Source organism: Coenobita brevimanus, chromosome 12 (genome assembly GCF_032717465.1).
Source record: "Coenobita brevimanus isolate Jiangsu-jjx chromosome 12, ASM3271746v2, whole genome shotgun sequence".
NCBI lineage: Eukaryota > Metazoa > Arthropoda > Malacostraca > Decapoda > Coenobitidae > Coenobita > Coenobita brevimanus.
The window spans coordinates 17,588,935-17,611,493 of record NC_136965.1 but is presented as its reverse complement, the minus strand read 5'-3'; the positions used below and the strand labels follow the sequence as shown (position 1 = coordinate 17,611,493).

At 43.1% G+C, this 22,559-nt stretch overlaps 1 protein-coding gene and 1 pseudogene across 1 annotated transcript; both read right to left on the bottom strand.

Moving 5' to 3' along the window:
- Positions 1 to 1,775: 1,775 nt before the first annotated feature.
- Positions 1,776 to 1,887, bottom strand: LOC145414118 (5S ribosomal RNA; annotated as a pseudogene).
- A 990-nt stretch (positions 1,888 to 2,877) lies between these two features.
- LOC145412973 (uncharacterized) lies at positions 2,878 to 4,494 on the bottom strand. The gene has a single exon (XM_080282799.1). The coding sequence runs from the start codon at positions 4,492 to 4,494 to the stop codon at positions 2,878 to 2,880; it is 1,617 nt and encodes a 538-aa protein (XP_080138925.1).
- Between the last annotated feature and the right edge of the window lie 18,065 nt (positions 4,495 to 22,559).

Sequence of the window (22,559 nt, the reverse complement as noted above, 5' to 3'; positions counted from 1 at the left end):
CTCAATTGCCAGATAGAGGGGCACAAGCAATAAACGGGTCACCATGCACGGCAAACACGTGGGGAGGAAGCAGTCTAGCCCAAAATGACAAAAGGGGCAGAGACTAGTATCATCACCAAAAGCCTCCACTATTTGGCGATGATAGGGGAAAAGGAAGGAAGAAGCAATAGAATAAGAAAAAGAGCCTCGCAAAATTAGTTGAGGCAGTGACAGGGACCCAAGGAGAGGGGAGAGGGCAGAGTGGAGACCCCACCATAGCTCCCCCACTCGTCAAGACCCAATCGACATCTCCGAAGCCCCCCCCACAACAACAGCAATTTCTTCTTCAAGCTTTGCCACATTTATCATAACTATATAATTGTTTTCACACCTGAATGAACTGTCAGGTGCTAAGTGAATAAGGATTTTTTTCTATGTTGTTTTCCAGTCATCACATTTCAAACGTTTTCACTCCTGAACTGATACTGGAGAGAACCTATAATAAAACTGTTCACTCCATTCATCACACCTGAATTTCTTCACTCCTTAATGAATTAAAGTGTTGGATGACATCAACTGAGTCAACTGTTTATCACATTAATCCGCCCCGTCCCGTCGACGTATGGGTACGCTGCAACGATTTGCATTTGCCAGTCCCAGTGATGTACTGGTACATCGTGCAATTGCCAGGTCCCTAATTTGCACAATTTTCAATTTTTGCGCGTGATTTTTCGTATGTATACACAGGACACCTTCCTCTATTCCTCTACAAGATGCCAAGCAGGGACAATGCCTTACACCGCATAACCTCCCCCCTCCCCCCCTCACACCATTGTCTCGGCAATACTTCTGTTACCAGTGACCTGGCCAATAAAGACATTCAGGGCCAGAGTGATTCCCCAATCGATGACAATGTGGAGGACAAGGTTTACATAGCATTAAAGGAAGAAACAGTCAGAAATAATGATCAGGTAATGTGGGAAAAAAAGGTCATGAATGGTGATTAGTTAGTGAGTGAAACAATGCTTATAATGCCTATATTACTGCTTGAAAACCAATATACTCTCATATTACATATAAATTCGTACCAAGTAAATAAATAAATACCATTTATGAGTGGATAAAATAGTTACCCTCCCACAGAACTCGTTTTCTTTGGTGCCAACATGTTAGAAAACCCAGTCAGGTAAGGAGGAACTCCTACCTGGATTGAGTATTTTAAACCTCAGGTGAGCGCTTTCTCTATGAATTTTCGATGTTTCTCACCAAAAGCGGAGGTTTTAGCCAAAAAAAAATTTTCCGAAAATACCTCGGGACTGGGGGATGTCGGAGGTGCGGAAAACCTCGGGACGTGACGGGTTAAGCACACTAGAAACTCTTCCCTCTACAATGATTTAATAGGTATTTAGTGAGATGAGTTTTTCTACCAAAATGTTTACCACATTCATCACACTTGAAAATCTTCACTCTTGAATGAATAATAGGTGTTTGTTGAGACCAATCTTCTGTGCAATTAGTTTACCACATGCATCACACTTGAAATTCTTCACTCCTGAATGAGTTATTAGGTGTTTGGTGAGATTTGTCTTCCCTGTGAATCATTTACCACTTTCATCACACTTGAAATTCTTCACTCCTGAATGAATTAATAGGTGTCTGGTGATCTCACTCTTTCATTTTCATTCACTGCCAGACGCCATGTATCCCAAATGGGGTGGCCAAGGCTTAGAGTTAATTGTTTTACAGGGAGGGGCACTAATCCTCCACCAACCCCACTTGACACGTAGGGAGAACGCCAACAGCATCTGGTGTTCCCAGGTGGTCACCCATCCAAGTACTAACCAGACCCAACATTGCTTAACTTCGCTGATCGGACGGGAAGCAGTATACTCAACGTGGTATGCAAATATTTCACGACATTCATTATGTGAGTGCATTCAAGTACTTGGGTAGTGTGATGAGTAAGGATGGAACTTTGGGGGATGAAGTACGTGAAAGGGTACAGCAGGGAAGAAAGGTTGTTGGTACACTGAAAGCAGTGATGAGAAATAGGGAGGTGAGTATGGAAGTTAAGAAGGCACTGCATGATGGTATTGTGATCCCTACCCTGACGTATGGAAGCGAGGCGTGGACCTTGCAAGAGGGGAACAAGTCAAGAGTGAGAGCAGTGGAAATGAGTTACCTGAGAGGAGCATGTGGAGTGACGTGGAGGGACAGGTTGACGAATGAAGAAGTGAAGGAACGTTGTGGGGTAGATGTGGATGTGGTTGAAAAGATTAGGAGAAATACACTGAGGTGGTTTGGACATGTGGAGAGAATGGAGAATGAAAGACTGACTAAGAGGGTGTATGTAGGTGAGGTGGAGGGAGGGAGAGGGAGGGGTAGACCGAGGATGAGGTGGAGGGATGGAGTTGAGAGGTATATGAGGGAGGGGGGGTGAGTTGGGGGGGGTGAGTTGGGGGGAGGGGAGTCAAATGGTGGGTGACAGAGTGACTTGGAGGCGTTTTGTCTGCGGTCACCCTTTGCGGGAGTAGGGCATCGGGCTATAGATAGATAGACATTACACTTGAAATTCTTCACTCCTGAATGAATTAATAGGTGTTTGGTGAGATAAGCTTTCTGCGCAAATAGTTTACCACATTCATCACACTTGAAATTCTTCACCCCTGAATGAATTAATAGATGAGTAAGATAACGTTTCTGAGCAAACAGTTTACCACATTCATCACACTTGAAATTCTTCACTCCTGAATGAAGTAATAAGTGTTTGGTGTGATAACACTTACGTGCAAATAGTTTACTACATTCATCACACTTGAAATCGTTCACTCCTGAATGAATTAATACGTGTTTGGTGAGATCATTCTTACATGCAAATAGTTTACCACATTCATCACACTAGAAATTCTTCACTCCTGAATGAAGTAATAAGTGTTTGGTGAGATACAACTTACGTGCAAATAGTTTACCACATTCATCACACTTGAAATCCTTCACTCCTGAATGAATTAATACGTGTCTGGTGAGAATACTCTTATCTGCAAATAGTTTACCACATTCATCACACTTTAAATTCTTCACTCCTGAATGAATTAATTTGTGATGAGTGAGAGAACTCTTCCATGCAAATAGTTTACCACATTCATCACACTTGAAATTCTTCACTCCTGAATGAATTAATTTGTGACGAGTGAGAGAACTCTTCCATGCAAATAGTTTACCACATTCATCACAACTGAAATTCTTCACTCCTGAATGAATTAATACATGTCGAGTTAGATTACATTTCTGAGCAAACAGTTTACCACATTCATGACACTTGAAATTCTTCACTCCTGAATGAATTAACATGTGATGGGTGAGACCATCCTTCTGAGCAAACAGTTTACCACATTGATCACATTTGAAACTCTTCACTCCTGAATGAATTAATAGGTGTCTGGTGAGATCACCCTTATGTGCAAATAGCTTACCACATTCATCACACTTGAAATTCTTCACTCCTGAATGAATTAATAGGTGTTTGGTGAGACCATCCTTCATAGTAAATCGTTTACCACATTCATCACAACTGAAATTCTTCACTCCTGAATGAATTAATAGATGTTGAGTTAGCTTACATTTATGAGCAAACAGTTTACCACATTCATGACACTTGAAATTCTTCACTCCTGAATGAATTAACATGTGATGGGTGAGACCACCCTTCTGTGCAAACAGTTTACCACATTGATCACACTTGAAACTCTTCACTCCTGAATGAATCAATAGGTGTCTGGTGAGATCACCCTTATGTGCAAATAGCTTACCACATTCATCACAACTGAAATTCTTCACTCCAGAATGAATTAATAGATGTTGAGTTAGCTTACATTTATGAGCAAACAGTTTACCACATTCATGACACTTGAAATTCTTCACTCCTGAATGAATTAACATGTGATGGGTGAGACCACCCTTCTGTGCAAACAGTTTACCACATTGATCACACTTGAAACTCTTCACTCCTGAATGAATCAATAGGTGTCTGGTGAGATCACACTTATGTGCAAATAGTTTACCACATTCATCACACTTGAAATTATTCACTCCTGAATGAATTAATAGGTGTTTGGTGAGACCATCCTTCTTAGTATATCGTTTACCACATTCATCACACTTAAAATTCTTCACTCCTGAATTAAGAACTGCATGTCGGATAAGACTTTCCTTAAATGTTTTATCATACTCTATACATCTAAACTGCTTAACTTCTGTTGACGACACTGTGTCCAGGACAGTCTCATTGTCACTGATGAACATTTTGTCACCTACCTCACACTCCAACTTTAAATCTGGTTCTTCCTTTACCACTTCCATTAATTTGTCACCCATCTCACATTCTAAATTAACATCTGGTTCTTCCTTTACCACTTCCATTATTTTATTGCTCATCTCACACTCTAACTTTACATTTGGTTCTTCCTTTACCACCTCCATTATATCATTCCTTCCACCTGTCACAACTTCCACCATACTTCAATTACTCTACCTTGGTGTTAATCTACACCAATAAGATGACTTACCTTCACTGTACCAATGCTCATACGATGCTGTCAATACAATGAACAATAATCATCAAAAATTCATCACAGATACTGCAAATGATACCAAACCGTGTAAATCATCCAGAATCAGCTCATGTGGGAAAAAACAAAGTTTCCACAGGACACTACATGGATAATAACCCATAAGTTGTTGGCTGAAGTACCTCTTGCTGGATGTGCTAACACAACATAAGATGTGCCCTCAGTCCTGTTTTGTACTTATCATCCATTACTCAGGCAGCACCCTGATGACGACAGTGTTTACAAATGCTTGACTGCTCTGACTCCAGCTGTGAACCTGGAACAATAGCTGCCATTAGACCAGCATCTCCATCAACTTAATAACACCGTCCTGTGAACCCTAATTTTGCATGGAACTCATTTATGCTGTGAAAAAAAAAAAAAAAAAAAGGTTCTGATTCATTTTATGGTTATGCAATTAGCTGAGCAATAAAAGACATATGGAAATGTGTATAAAAATAGGTAAAGAAAAAAATGTTGTTTCTTTGTCTTATTAACCCTCTCAGGCACAGTCATGAGATTCGCGTTCCATGTGGATTGTTCCAAAAAAGCAGTCACATGAATTGCGTTCCTAAGCAAAAAAAAATTTGCCAAAAATTAAGTTTCTGGCCGATTTGTGTCAAATTTTGATGCGTTCTAGCGAGCGCCATGCTTTCTCATGGTAAGGCATTGACAACACTGAGCTGCTTCACATGGCCCAGCACGTAGCGAGAAACCTCAGTCTCTTCCAAGCAGCCAGGCGGTAAGATTGCATCGCGTGTCCTGTCCCTTTAAACTCCTACAAATTCTCCCCCTCCTGCCCGAGCCGAAGCCCCTATGGACTCAGTGTGATAATCCATTATTTGTAAGCATATCTGTATGTGATATTGTCGATGGAACATAGATATATGTCATGAAAAGGAATTGTGCCCGTTATCATTTGTTAGGCTTTGAAGCGATATGCGTGTTCAATGTTGCGGGGTTTTGCCTTTTGCCCTCCCCTAGGCCCTATGGCGTGAGTACAAATACATATATAATGAAGCCAATGCCTAAACTGTATTTTGTGTGAAAGATATTGTGGCTGGCTTGGTGAAATTATGGAACTAGTTAGCGTTATGGACGCCATGAACCATAGTGTGGAATGGGGCAGGCATCATGTACACTTTATAGTCAGGAAGGGGTAATTAGAGATGTTTAGGGATGGAATTATTATGATTCTGATAGTGAAAATGCATATGGAATTGTGTGAAATATACGTCAAACATGCTGTAAGTGTTCGTGAAGGAGTGTGGTGTGTGCCAATACAACAGAGTTGCATCGTACTCTCCTGGCTAAGGATGCGCAACACAGTCACGTTGAACCGTAGTAAGAAAGGGAATAATTGCAGAGGTTGGGGTGGAATCATTGTGGTAGTCATGTATTTGTGTAGTGAAGTGTACGTGAAATGTGCCACATATCCTCATGACGGCAAAAAATTATGGTGCATAGCGTAGGTTAGCAATACCTTAGAGGCAGGTGTCCTCAGGAGATACGGACGCCTAGGAACAATGGACGTCATTGAACAGGTACTGTATCTTGGTCAGACATTTAGAGATAACTTATGCTTTATATAAAATATACGTGAACTGTGCTGTGAGTGTTCATTTAGGTGTGTAGAGTCGGTGAACAATACTTTAGTGGCAGGTGTGCTGGGAAAGGTAACGATGCCAAGGAACGCGGGACGTCATTGAACAGGTACTGTCCCTTGGTCTGACACTTAGTGAAAATTTATACTTTATGCAAAATATACGTGAACTGTGCCGGGAGTGTTCGTTTAGGTGAGTAGCGTAGGTGAGCGATACTTTAGTGGCAGGTGTACTGGGAAAGGTAACAACACCACGGAATGAGAGGCGTCAGTGGACAGGTACTGTGCCTTGCAACGCTGCGCAACCATGGATGCCAGTGGACAGGTACTGTACCTTTCTAAAACATTTGTTGAAATTTGTGATTCTTATCTAAAATGTTTGTGATATGTGCCACAAGTGTTCATGGAAAATATTGTATTGTGTTGGGGGAACTTTTGGGGAAGGAGGGGAAAATAGGTCTGTATATATATATATACAAATATATACATATATATATATATATATATATATATATATATATATGTATATATATATATACACTATATATTATATAAACATATATATATATATATATATATATATATATATATATATATAATATATACAGTGAATATATATATATATATATATATATATATATATATATATATATACACTGTATATATTATATATATATATATATATATATATATATATATATATACACTGTATATATTATATATATATATATATATATATATATATATATATATATATATATATATATATATATATATATACATATACACAGTAATCCCTCTAATATCCAAACACCCAATATCCGAACATCCCCACTAACCGGACATAATCATCCGGGATCCAATATTCCCCAAATGGTCCGAAAACCGCCAAAAAAAAAAAAAAAAAAAAAAAAAAAAAAAACCCGCCCGTAATTTGAACTTAGTGCGCACGGCGTGGGAGAGCTTTGTTGTGGTGCGTCATTCCTTCGACGTCCGATAGAGCGCCCCTGCATCCTCCCCACTTTCCGCCTGTCTCTCCCCGCGAGTGCACGCTCGTCGTAATGGCTGCCCATGTGCTCGCTTTTGTGGTGGTTCCTTACCTGCTGCAGCCACTCCTGCTGCTCTCGAGCCCCTTATTAGTGTGTGTGATGATGGCCCCGCCGCCTGAAAAGAAGAAGAGAATGGTGTTGACTCTGGAGAAGAAACGGGAGATATTGGAGAAAGTAGATGCGAGGTGGTCTTCTTCCCGCATCCTCCGCAAGTTCAACCTGGCCCGATCTACTTTGTTCGATATCAAGAGATCCAGAGACAAACTCATGCAGTACATGGCTGACTTCTCATCGAGAAGCAAACGCAACGTGGAGAGGAAGGTGATGTTTACTCCCAACTTTGCTGAAATCGACCGCTCCACGTTGATTTGGTATCGACAGCAACATTCTGTTGGTGTGATGGTACGTGGTACGGAGCTGAAGGCTGCTGCTGAGAAGTTCGCCAGGCTTCATGACGCCCTAGACTTCAAGGCATCCGAGGGTTGGCTCTTCGCGTTCAAGTTACGGCATGGTGTTACCAACCGTAAAGCTCATGGCGAAGCTTTGGAAGCTAACAAGGATGGAGTTGACGAGTTTCGGCACAAGGCGAAGGGCTTGATCGACAGGGAGGGCCTCACTCTCGGTCAAGTCTACAATGCTGACGAAACTGGTTTATTCTATCGCTCTTTGCAAACGAACACTCTAGCCGAAGAGACGGAGAAGCGTGTACCTGGCCGCAAGCTCTCCAAGTAACGGATATCTGCTTTGTGTTGTGCCAATGCTAATGGCATGCACCGGCTTAAGCCCGTTATTGTTGGCCGTGCAAAGCAGCTTCGGTGTCTTCGTGGGATGATGGATGTCCTTCCTGTCATCTGGTACCATTCTTTGAAGGCATGGTTTACAGCCCAGATCTTCAGAGACTGGTTCCACCGCCACTTCGTCAAGGAGGTCATCAGTTACCAGACGAAGACACTGGGAATCCCGCGTGACCAGGTAAAGGCCCTCCTTCTCCTCGACAATGCACCTGCCCACCCGTGCGACAAGGACTTGGTGGCTGAGAATGGCCCGATTAGGTGCATGTTTCTGCCACCTAATACGACTGCTCTCATCTAACCAATGGACCAAGAAGTGATCGTGGCAACAAAGCGCCTATACCGCCGGAAGTTCCTGGACGAGGTGATGGTTGTTCTTGAGGACGAGGACGAGCGCAGGGAAGGACGGGACACACGAGGCAAGCGGACTTTGGAAAACCTTCGCCACTACAACATCAAGTCTGCAATCTACAACTGGGCCAGTGCATGGAAGGAAGTCCCTGTCAAGACTCTAGAAAATGGTTGGTCTCGTCTGTTTCTCGGAACAGATGTGGAGTACGATTTTCTAAGGTTTGTCGTGGATGACTTCCATGCACGGCTACGTACGCATGGCGACGATGTTGATGTAGACGATGTGCGTGAGTGGTTGGATGACGACGAGGGTGATCCTGGGTATCAGACATTGTCTGATATCGAGATCACATCTTCAGTTGCAGGTGTCAGTACTGAGTTTGAAGACTCCGACAAGGAAGGCGACGATGATGCGGACTCCTCTCAGGAGGACACTACTCCAGCCATCCCCAAGCTGAGCGCACTCCGGGAACACCTAGAGTTCGTCCTTGACTACCTGGAACACCCGGACTGCGACAGGGAGATGGGGCCCTTGGGATTCGTGGAGGAAGTGCGTGCTTTCAGGCAGCGCATCATCAATCGTCAGAATCGTCGTTCCTTGCATCAATCAACGATTGACAGTTTTTTCAGGCCCATGACCCCCGCTGTGCCCAGCCCTGGCTCCACTCCGTTGCCTCCCCAAGACAGGCCCTCATGCTCCGAGCCACAGCCCAGCACATCAGCCACGGTGGTGTCACTGCTCGACGTGTTTGTGTCTGTCTTCAGAGAAGTCTGCAGTGGGTATGCCATCACCACGACCCAGCGACGCACCCCTAGGTCACCTGCCAGTGATACTCTCGGACTCTGACAGTGATTAAACAGCAAGAACTTCTCCACTAGACCACACGGGAATTTACAGTGTTGTGCAGTGAAAAAAACAGTGTGTTGTGTTAAGGATTTACAGTTGTGAGTGAAAAGACTAATTTGGAACAAAATTTAACGTAAACAGACTTGTTTGTTTTTGCTTTAGAAAATTATTAGAAGAATGGGAAAAGTTAAAGTGCAGAATGCAACACTTAGTAAGTTACAATGGAGCATTAGTTAGACAAGAGAGCGCACTGTGAAGAGAACGGACTTCTGAGTGCGATTGACTAAGTTCAGTGCAAGACTTCATGAACAGTGTACTGCAAGTGTTTCAGGAAATCCTTCTTACTGTCAGAGTCAGAGAGGAGGCGGTTATACATCGAGATGGCCATGGACTTGCTGTAAGTAGGCAGAATGTTTCATACTGTACTTTTTTCCATACTATACTTACCTCATTTCACTCTTTAATGTCCTTTATTGGTGTGAATAGGGTGTTAGGAGCTATGCATGTGCAGTAGGAAGGTGTTTTTCTGAGTTAGGCTAGGTTAGGGTCCATAAGTACCAGTCCAGGAGCCAGTACCCAGAATGTTTAATATTGTATGAACCTACCTCTAAACCCTCATTTTATGCTTCTTTTGCATTTGTTTCAGTCATTTATGTGCCTTATTGGTGTGATTTGGGTCTTATATAGGTGTTATGCATGTCCAGAGGGAGTTGTATAGGTGTTTCTCTAAGTTAGGGTCCATAAGTACAAGTCCATAAGCTGGGGCCCAATATCCGAACAGGACCAGTATCTGGACCTGCCTATGGCCCTATTACGTCGGATATTGGAGGGATTACTTATGTATATGTATATATATATATATATATATATATATATATATATATAAATATATATATATATATATATATATATATATATATATATATAATATATACATATATATATATATATATATATATATATATATATATATATGAGTACAGTAATCACTCTAATATCCGGACGCCCAATATCCGAACATCCCCACTATCCGGACATAAGAATGTTTCATACTGTACTTTTTTCCATACTATACTTACCTCATTTCACTCTTCAATGTCCTTTATTGGTGTGAATAGGGTGTTAGGAACTATGCATGTGCAGTAGGAAGGTGTTTTTCTGAGTTAGGCTAGGTTAGGGTCCATAAGTACCAGTCCAGGGGCCAGTCACCAGAATGTTTATTACTGTATGAACCTACTTCTAAACCCTCATTTTATGTTTCTTTTGCGTTTATTTCAGTCATTTATGTGCCTTATTGGTGTGATTTGGGTCTTAAATAGGTGCTATGCATGTCCAGAGGGAGTTGTATAGGTGCTTCTCTGAGTTAGGGTCCATAAGTACAAGTCCATAAGCTGGGGCCCAATATCCGGACAGAACCAATATCCGGACCTACCTATGTCTCTATTACGTCGGATATTGGAGTGATTACTGTATACAGTAGTTACCTGTCAACAAACATGAGTTTAAAAAACGCGTTTTCATTTCAACACGAGCAAATATTTAAGGAGATATGTTTAACTAACAAGGTTTTCTCGATTTTACGTGACTTTACACGTATGTGATGGTTTCATATTAGCCACGCATGCCTTGGACAGTCCCGAGCTGATAGACTGCGTGTGGCAGTTTATGCATAAATACAATTTTTTATTTGCCTGTTGCTTAAACTGGTTTTATTCGAACTATAATATTTGAAAATGAATTTTGGCCCCATTCTGAGCAATTTGGCTCATTTTCGGAGAAAATTTGGCCAGGAAAGTGATGATAGATCTAAATTGTTACAACTTGATGCTGCAGAACAGAAAGAAGAAAATCACTCAGACCAAGATAGAGCAGTTCTTTATGAAGAAGACAGAAAACTTAAGAGAGTTATCTTCATCACCAGTAGCACGGAAGTCAGAGAAAGAGGAAGAGGAAGGATAGCAGAGCGGCGGGAGGTGGGGTAGAGGGGTAAGGAGGGACAGCAGCAGACGACATGTGATGCATAGGTGAAGTGAGGCTGTGTTGTTATTGTTTGTGACCTACCTACTGTAATGAAAATGTTGCTTTTACTGTAGTGTTTTTATGACATACTAATGCATTAATAATGTTGAGGAACTTTCACAATGCCGTGAATGAAGCAGAATTGAAAGAGAATCCACGTAAATAACGAACAGTACGTATTTGGGGAGAAGTAAACAACGCTTCGGCCCAACTAGGGCTCAAATGTTGTTTATTTCTTCCCAGATATATTGTTTTTGTTTTTTACGTGGAATTTCCTTCAAATTAATATTGTTGCTTTTAAGTTTAGAGTAGCATAACTCCCCAGATGGGTAGACTTTCCCAGAGTCCAGGAATGTAACCCCCAATACTACCATTATTTCTTATGGGAAAATTATGTTTAAAAAACGTGTTTTTAACTAACGCGACCTCTCCAGGAACCTAACCCTCGCATTATTTGAGAGGTTACTGTATATATATATATATATATATATATATATATATATATATATATATATAAATATGTATATATATATATATATATATATATATATATATATATATATATATATATATATAAATATATATATATATATATATATATATATATATATATATATATATATATATATATATATATATATATATATATATATATATATATATATATATATATATATATATATATATATATATATATATATATAAATATATATATATATATATATATATATATATATATATATATATATAAATATATATATATATATATATATATATATATAAATATATATATATATATATAAATATATATATATATATATATATATATATATATATATATATATATATATATATATATATATATGGCACACACCCACGGATGCCAGTGGACAGTTATGAGACCGTGAAAAAACACTGAAAAGTTATCCTTTATGTGAACTGTTAGTAAATGGTGCAACGATTGGCCGTACGGAAAGATATAACATGACTTGTGTAGTGCTACTCTCAATGGAAGGTGTTGCAGGACAGTGAATACTATCTCTTCTTTTTCAACAGAGAACCTAAAAAGCTCATACTTGACTTTCTGTGTCAGTGCTTGCCAAAATAGAGAAGAAAAGTTTGTCTTCTGACCAGTGGCAAAAGATTCTCTTCGAGGAGACCAAGAGCAAAGTAGATGACAAGCTGAACGATGTTTCAAGTGAGGAGGACCGGGACAATGTCCAAGAGCATTCCCCTCGGGCGGCATTGCCCACACTTGAACCACGATGGGAGCAGACACTACCACCACCAGTGTCAGGACTATCGGCCCAGCCATTGTCTTCACTTGGACGACAGGCATCGCCTTGGCTTGGTCCTCTCGCTCCTACAGCCATCGTGATCTCTCCACCTCAAGCCTCCAGTTCCCCCTTGGCCGAGCCTATGTCACCAGTAGCAGGGCCTACTTACGCGACACTGGCACCTGCACGCGGTGCAGTGTCTGAGGCGTGACTGGTGCAGGAGGCGACTGTGTCGTCATCCCCTGCCCAGTCGACAAGGGCGCTGTCTCCGACAGCGTTCATCCCCCCCCCCCAACATTTTCCAGCAGAAGGAGACAGTTTTGTCCTCCTCATCGTCAGAACCCTCACCACTTCGACGAGGCCGGCGTAGTCCATGGCCCGGCTATGGGGGGTGGCCAAGGGGTGTCCGAAGAGGCACAAGGGTGTTGGTACGCCGACCCACTGCCACCACTGCGGGAGGTGTTGCCACGAAGGATCCAGGGTGGAGCAGTGGCGCTTTCACACCAGCTAATGGGCCCTTCACAGGATCCCCAGGAATGAAGGTGGATCTACCAACAACTCCTCTCCAGTTCTTCCAGCTGTTCTTCACCAGGGAGTTGTTGATGTATTTCACCCACAAGACCAACAGCTACGCGTCATTCCTGGGGACTGCGTTGGACGCATGGTTCATCTGCAATGAAGATATGGCCAAGTTCCTGGGGTTTTACTTTTTCATGGGGGTGAAATACATCAACAACTCCTCTCCAGTTCTTCTAGCTGTTCTTCACCAGGGAGCTGTTGATGTATTTCACCCACAAGACCAACAGCTATGCGTCATTCCTGGGGACTGCGTTGGACGCATGGTTCATCTGCAATGAAGATATGGCCAAGTTCCTGGAGTTTTACTTTTTCATGAGGGTGATGAATCTGCCGAGCATCAGGCACAACTGGATGAGATCCCACCTCCACAACTACCCCCTGTTCACACAAGTGATGAGTGGAAGGCATTTCAGGGCGATCCTGAAACACTTCCACGCCTTCAACTCACTTGCGATACCCCAGGACAATCAAGACCGGCTCATCAGGGTTTGCACGGTGATGGAGTACCTCCTTCAGCGGTTCCAGAACACCTACTTACCCAAGGAGCACCTCAGCCTGGACGAGGGCTCACTACCATGGAAGGGGCACCTAAGCTTCGGCGTTTACAACCCCATGAAGCCCTCAAAGTATTCAATCAAGCTGCATATCCTGGCTGAGGCTTCCTTGGGTTACATCTGGAATTTCGAGATGTATATGGGACAGAAGAGGGTGCTGGAGACCACAGTGTGAAGCCTCGTAGAACTGCTGAAGGATGAGGGATACAAAGTTTACATGGACAACTATTATAACTCTGTATCCCTGTGCGAACGCCTCTTCAGTGCAGGAACCAACGTGTGTGGGGTCCTACGCCTGGCAAGAGAAGCACCAATGCAGCTGCAGGACATCAAAAGTACCAAGAACCTGCCAGAGGGGGGCATGACAGCGATGCACAAGGACAACATGATGGTGTTGCTGTGGAGGGACAAGCGCATTGTCAACATGGTCTCCACCTTCCACAGCACAAGCACCATCCAGAAGTGGGTTCGAAGGACGACCAGGGCTCCTGACGCGAGGACAACCTATGTCCAGAAGACCGTGGACAAGCCCGTCGTGGTGGATGACTGCAATCGACACATGGGTGGGGTGGACCACTGCGACCAGATGGTCCAATACTACCCCATCCAGTGGTGGACCATGAAATGGACCATGAAGATCACCTTCTGTTTCATCCACATCGCCATTTTCAATGCAATCGCCCTGTTCAAGAAGTGCTCTCGCGGATCAGTCAGTCTGCTCGAATTCGTGGAGGAGATAGTGGACAAGCTCCTCTACTTTGATGAAGCAGAGTGGCCCATATCAGGGCATGTCATCCACCATGCCCCTGACCTTCCAACCTGACGGCCAGCAGGACATCCAGCACCTGTGGTACCTGCGCAGTGCCAGGACAGGTGCCATCACCACCGGCTCCTGAACCAAAACCATCATCTCCAGGAGGAGGGCCAGGACAGGAGTCAGTGCCACCATCGCCTGCAGAACCAGCACAGGTGCTGAGAACCTTCACCAGTTCCTGGTCCGTTGGGAGAACCTGCTGCCACTGCCATGCCCGGGCCTGCAGCTGCACCTCCAGGACAACAGGACTGGGGAACGCCAGGAGGACAGCCAGCCAAGCGTCGTCGTTTCATCGATGACAGAGTATGTTTGGATAACACACTGGGCCACCGACGGGAAAGGATCCCCAAACGGAGGAGGCTGCGATGCACCATGTGTTCCCTGGCGAAGTTGAGGAGGGACACAAGTCACATGTGTCTTGTTTGTGATGTGGCATTGTGCATGGGTGATTGCTTTGAACGGTTCCATGCTGAGTGAAGTATTTCCTAGTGCAGTGTACACACACACACACACACACACACACACACACACACACACACACACACACACACACACACACACAACCACACTTACACACACACAACCACACTTACACACACACTAACACACACACACACACACACACACACACACACACACACACACACACACACACACACACTCACATACACACACACAACCACACTTACACACACATTAACACAGACACACACACACACTAACACACACACTCACACACACACTACCACACTTACACACACACACACACACACACACACACACTACATAACTCCACATCTTCCAATCCCACAAGGTCCTACAACTCCATCAACACCCCTGGAGGAAGTGAGTTCTCCAAATTTTGTTGATATGTATATTGACCTATTATCATTACCCCTATAATTTTCAGGCAAATAACCATCTTCTCCTACATATTACACATATGACAGAAAGTAAAGCTTCATTAGCAGTAACATGGAAAAAGCAGTGTTCATGTGTAGTAGGTTACAACCATAAAAAAACAACCTTGGAAGATTATACAGTTTGTACATTTAAAAAAAAAAAAAAAAAAAAAAAAAAAAGGCTTTGGGAGCATAGTCTTTAGGCAAAGGGGGAGATTTTTTTTTTTTTTTTTTTTTTTGGTAAAAGTAGGTACCGACCGGAAAAGTAATCTACCTTTGTCGTCCTATTACTCGAAAACTATTGGGCGTATCGACTTCCTGTAAGAACCATGATAAAGAGCAGTAAATTCTACGTATGTTCATTACCAGCATAGCCCTTGGGAGCATTTTTGGTAGGAAAAGGTGGGGGAACAGACTTCGTTTTATCCCTTGCTTCCGGTAAAAGTCGAAAGCGCTCGGAGGAATAATCTCACTTTGTCGGCCAATTACTCAAAAACTATTGGATGTATCGATTTCCTGTACGAACCATGTTAGAGAGTAATAAATTCTACGTATGTTCATTTGCAGAATATAAGCCTTTGGGCGCATTTTCTGTTGGAAAAGTTGGGGGAACAGACTTTGTTTTTTTCCTTGCTAACGGTAAAGTCGAAAGCGCTCGGAGGAGTAATCTCACTTTGTCGGCCAATTACTCGAAAACTATTGGATGTATCGATTTCCTGTAAGAACCATGACAAAGAGCAGTAAATTCTACGTATGTACAAGACATAACAATGTAATATCTACGATAAGAATTCGTTGTTACGTAGGTGGGAATATTGCCTATGCTGTGCACACATCACAAAAGTGACGTACGGACGTGAGTTCCCAGTCGTTTTTGGCGACTTACTCGAAAAGTATGCGGCGTATCGAAACCACCTTTACTCATTCGAAAGCTCGTGAAATTCTGCATAATATTATGCAATAAAAATATCACATGTGCAACAAAAGTTCAGAATTAGAGCTCCTTGAATTTTTTCAAAAATGATTTTCAGTTTTTGGCTATTTTCTTGAAAACTACAAATCGTATCACAACCGGATTTGTCTCTTTAGAAAGCTGATGAAATTCTCTATCAAAACTTCTAATAACATTTTCCTGTATGATGGAAAACATTCGAATGATGTTGGGAAGTGAACATGACATAGCAAAATGTTTATTCACGGCCGCCTAATGTTTTATTCATGTTTTCCTGTTTTTTTTGTGGTCCTTATCAGCTAGAACAAATATCTACAAATAAGATGAGATAGGTTTCATGGCAGTATACTGATGTTTGGGTGGTGAAAATAAGGAGAGACTACATGTTTTTCGCCGCGCACGGACAGCCGGGCCGGGTGGCCTCGTAGAAAAAATCGTGCGCCAGAAAACTTACTGGAACTTATCATACATGAGAGGGTTAAGGGTGGGTTTGCAAATCTCTGTGTACAACAAGAACTGTTATAAACAAAAATTACAATTTATTTAACATTTAATATCACTTTGTTGGAAGGACACAAGTCAAGAGTGAGAGCAGTGGAAATGAGTTATTTAAGAGGAGCCTGTGGAGTCACGTGGAGAGACAGGCTGACGAATGAGGATATAAAGGAGCGTTGTGGTGTGGATGTGGATGTGATAGGAAGCGTTATGAGGAACACACTGAGGTGGTTTGGCCATGTGGAGAGGATGGAGAGTGAAAGACTGACGAAGAGAGTGTATGTGAGTGAGGTGGAGGGGGGAAGAGGGAGGGGGAGGCTGAGGATGAGATGGAGGGATGGGGTGGAGAGGTATATGAGAGAGGGGGGTGTGAGTTGGGAGCAGGGCAGTGAAATGGCGGGGGACAGGGCGACTTGGAGGCGATTTGTTTGTGGCCACTCCAAACGGGATTGAGGCGTCTGGCAATAGATAGATAGATAGATCACTTTACTGTGACATTCATGATCAATACATCGTTAACCTTTACAATCTGACATTCCTTCCATGAGTAAGCATCAATTAACTGCTATATTACTTGTGAAATGTGTTCTGAATTTCCTGCCACCTCATTACTGTGTATTAGAGACATGAATACCATCAATGGTGGTACAGTTTGACAGTAAGCCATAATATACTGGAATCATTCCTGTACTGAAGATAATAAAGAAAAAAAACTAAAGAGCCAAAAGAGGGACCTTTGGGAAAATTTCTGATTAACTTTTCCCCAATGCCAAAACTGGGGGATTCTTAAGCTTTTATTTGTGCAGATTCCATCTGAATAATGTACGGTATAACTTGGGAATACTTTAGCCATGCAGAACAACAGTTTACAGTACAACACTTTATAGAGGCAGAGCCAGAAACATCAACATGAAGATTTGAGTCTTGGCACAATCATTACCTTTTAGTTGGGGTCTGCAGAGTCCACATCAGCTCCTCTGATGAACTGACTGCAAACTGCCTTGTGCATTTCCAGCTGCTCTCTCTCCACACAACTGAATCACAGATCACTTCATTACACACAGAACAATAGACTATCTAGTGGACAAGTACTTAATGTTACATCAACACAACTATGTAATAATTTTAGAAGTCATTGGCCTGGAATCAACAGATTAATGTGCATTTCCTGAGGAAATACAGAAACCAGTAAAGCTTAAATGTGAAGTACAGTAATCTGCCCACTATCCAGATGCCCAATAATCGGATACCCCAATACCCGGACATTTTGGGCCTGGGCCTTCGGAACCCAAAAATGGCCCAAAAACGTTAAAAATCCGGAGAAAAAATCTGATTTTTTTTCACCCATAATTTGAACTTGGCGCATGGCGAGGACCAGCTGTGTTTTGCCGCGCAGTTCCGCCAACTTCAGGCAGGGCGATGCTGCCTCCTCCCCATTTCCCTTTCATCCAACATCATGATTGCACGCTCCTCACCATGGCCGCCCATGTGCTCGCTTTTGTGGTGGTGCCCTACCTGCTGCAGGCCCTGTTGTTCCTCTGCTGCCTCTTACTTGTGTGTGTGACGATGGCCCCGCCATCCCAGAAGAGGAAATGGGAGGTTTTGACTCTCGAGAAGAGGGAGATATCGGAGAAGGTGGATGCAGGATGGTCGACATCACGTGTCCTTCGTGAATTCAACCTGGCCTGCTCTACCTTGTTTGATATTAAGAGATCCCAGGACAAGTTCACCCAGTACATGGCTGACTCTGCATCGAAGACCAAATGCAATGTGGAGACGAAGGTTATGTATACTCCCCGGTTTGCAAAAATCAACCACTCCATGTTGATTTGGTACAACAACGAGCTGCTGGTGTGCTTGTGCATGGTACGGAGCTGAAGGCTGCCACCAAGAAGTTTGTATGGTTACACGACACCCTAGACCTTAAGGCATCTGAGGGTTTGATCTTCACTTTCAAGTTACGGCATGGCCTTACAAACCATAAGGCCATGGCGAAGCTTTGGACGCCAACGAGGAGGGAGTAGAGGAGTTTCGGCAGAAGATGAAAGGCTTGATCAACAGGGAGGGCCTCACTCATGGTCAAGTCTACAGCACTGACAAAACTGATCTATTCTATTGCTTGATGCCAACGAACAGTCTAGCAGAGGAGACGGAGAAGCGTGTACCTTGCCGCAAACTTTAAAAACAACAGATATCTACCTTGTGTCGTGCCAATGCTAATGGCATGCTCCGGCTCAAGCCCGTAATTGTTGGCAGTGCAAAGCAGCCTCGGTGTCTTCGTGGGGTGATGGATGTCCTTCCTGTCATTTGGTACCATTCTGTGAAGACTTGGTTCAGTCATGATCTTCAAAGACTGGTTTCACCAGCACTTCATCAAGGAAGTCAACTATTATCAGACAAAGACACTGGGAATCCCACGCAGCCGGGTAAAGTCCCTCCTTCTTCTGGACATTGCACCTGTGCATCCGTTCAACAAGGAGTTGGTGGCTGAGAATGGCCGCATTAGGTGCATGTTTTTGCCATCGAATGCGACTGCTCTCATCCAACCAATGGACCAAGGAGTGATCGTGGCAACAAAGAGGCTGTACCATTGGAAGTTCCTGGACGAGGTGATGGTTGTGATGGTTGTTCTCGAGGAGGAAGACGAGCACAGGGAGGGACTAAATGTGTTTTGATGTCTAAATATGGCTGAATGACCAAAGCCAAATTAAGCATAGGTACCATATAGATAGGTTAGGTATTCATTGGAGGTGGTCTAGGTAGGGTCTGGGTGTGGTAGGTGAATAGTGTTCATTATCTGGACATGCCTTTGGCTCTGTTATGTCCGGATGAATGAGGGGGCGCTCACCATCCACTCACTCAATGTAGTGCTGCTCTCAGGTGTCTGCCCTTTCCTCTCATCCATCCTTTGGGTGACTTTACACTCCCACTTCTGTCTTTCTTTCCTTCATTTTTTCCTCTTCCATCTGCCTGTGGGTGACTACACTGAGTGACAAGACAAATGGTTTCCTGTATACCAGGAAACCATTTACTATGCTGTGTAGTAACCATATAAACAAATTTTGGTGCCTGGTGATTTATTAGTGGGTAATGAAGGTGCTCCAATCGGACTGAGCCAGCGAAAGCTTATATCTAAGGGGTGGTTGGGGCTTATTCCTCATGTAATGCCACTCAGGGATGAGTGAGGCTGGTCACTCTCATCTTAAATGTCAGGACCAAATTGCCTAGCCCCGGGCTCCTACACTCCTCATGGGGCAACATAGGATTAGATGATGGTTGGATGGATGGATAAATGAGGGATTACTGTACTTGTGTGACTGGGTGGTGCTGCATTCATTCTGGCAGTGAGAAATGGTTACGACATAACTTAGTTATGAGACACCTGTTCATCATATACTTCTTAATTTGCTATCGTTTTCATTTTGTTTTTATTTTTGAAGGGAGTGTTAATGCCAACTCTAACATATGGGTGTGAGACTATGGCGTGGCATGAAAATGAAAAGTCAGGAGTAAGAGCAGTGGAGATGGGAATGCTGAGGAACGTATGTGGAGTACAGAGGGTGGATTGGATAAGAAATAATGTGATTCACAAAAGGTGTGGAGTGAGGAAGTCAATGGACATCAGAATTGAAGTGAGTGTCCTGAGATGGTATGGTAATTTGGAGAGAATGGATAACAACAGAGTGGTGAAAAAGGTATACCTGAGCGAATTTGAAGGAGGGAGGAGGCGAGGTAGGCCAAGGAGAAGGTGGAGAGATATGGTGGATGAGTGTGTGAGGAAGAGAAGTTTGGAAGTCGGTGAGGCTAGGGATCTGATAAGAGATCGAGCTGGCTGGATGAATGTTGTAAGAAGTGCATGATCAGGGATTTTGGCACCCCTTGTGAGCATGGCAGTGTCCGGATTGACTCAATCAGATATGCTTGTGTGAAGCCGCAGAATGTGGTGAATGTTTTTGGTGTATCCAGTAGAGCCAGGATTCTGGGGGCTTGAATGATGAGTGAATGGAGGAGTGGCCTATTGGACTGGGCAAGTTTGTGCTGTCTGGGCATTGCTACTCCTTACCCTGCCCTTGGGTGGGAAAGGAGGTCCGGATGATGATGAGGATGAGGATTTTGAAGGCTCCAACATGCTTCCATGTGTTGGTTTTGGTAGCCTAGGGGAGAAGATGAGAGAGGGAAGAGAGAGGTATATGTCAGCAGAAGGGAGGTGAAGAGATTGGTGAAGGAGAGTAAGAAGAGAGTGGATGAAGAGTTTGGGAGGAATCTGAGTGTTAAATGGAGCAAAGAGTAAGAAATTGTTTAGGAAGGAGGTAAAGAAAGTAAGACAGTGTGAAAGGGGAAACAGTAGGGTAGTGAGAGATGGGAATAATAGATTGTTGGTGGAGAAGGGAAAGAAATTGACGAGATGGAAGGAGCACTTTTGAGGATTTGTTGAATGTAAAGAATGAGAGCTGTGTGAGTATATGTGGTTGGGGAATGGCTGGGAGAAGAAGAGATGAGAGGAGGAAGGAAGAGATCAGTAGGGCAGAAGTAGCTGAAGCAATGAAGAAGATGAAGATGGGAAAGGCCCCAGGAATTGATGGAGTGTGTGGTGAAATGCTTAGGTATGGGGGAGAGATTGTTGTGGAGTGGATATGGAGGTTGTGTAGATTGGCTTGGGAAGAGGGAAGGGTTCCAGATGACTGGAAATCAGGTATAATTGTTCCTTTACACAAAGGAAAAGGGGAGAGAGAAGTATGTGGTAACCATAGGGGCATTTGCCTTCTTAGTGTGATTGGATAAATATATGGTATAATACTTATTGACAGGGTTAGACATACAGCAGGGGAGCTAGTTGGAGAAGAACAAGGGGGATTTAGGAAGGGAAAAGGGCGTGTAGATCAGATATTTGTTCTAAGATGTTTAGTGGAGAAGTATCTAGAGAAGGGAAAGAAAGTGTATGCTGCCTTCATGGACTTGGAGAAAGCATATGACAGAGTGGATATGCAAGGTATGTGGAAAGTATTAAGAATTTATGAAGTGGATGGGAAATTGTTGAGTGCTGTGAGGAGTATGAACGAGGGAGCTAGGGCTATGGTGCAAGTGGAGGGTGAGCTGAGTGAGTTCTTTGATCTAAATGTGGGACTGAAACAGGGATGTGTGATGTCTCCATGGCAATTTAATATATTCATGGATGGGGTTGTAAAGGAGATGCAAGGTAGGGCAGTGGATGTGGGGGTGGCGCTAATGAATGAGGGTGAGGTGTGGATGATTCTGATGCTGCTGTTTGCTGATGATACAGTATTGTTGAGTGAAGATGAATGGGAGTTGCAAGGTTTGGTGAATGAATTTGGGAAAGTGTGTAAGAAGAGGAATCTGAAAGTTAATGTAAACAAGAGTAAAGTTATGGTCTTTGAGAGGAATGAAGTCACAGAATGCACAGTAAGGTTGGATGGTGAGGATATGGAGAATGTGAGTGCATTCAAGTACTTGGGTAGTGTGATGAGTAAGGATGGAAGTTTTGGAGATCAAGTGCTTGAAAGGGTACAGCAGGGAAGGAAGGCTGTTGGTTCACTGAAAGTGGTGATGAGAAATAGGGTGGTGAGTATGGAAGTTAAGAAGTCACTGCATGATAATATTGTGATCCCTACCCTGACATATGGAAGCGAGACATGGACTTTGCTAGAGGGGAACAAGTCAAGAATTAGAGCAGTGGAAATAAGTTATCTGAGAGAAGCATGTGTATAACATGGAGGGACAG

Excerpts from the sequence above, each read along its gene's own strand:
- LOC145412973 (XM_080282799.1), bottom strand. The coding sequence starts at position 4,494 with ATGGTGGAAGTTGTGACAGGTGGAAGGAATGATATAATGGAGGTGGTA.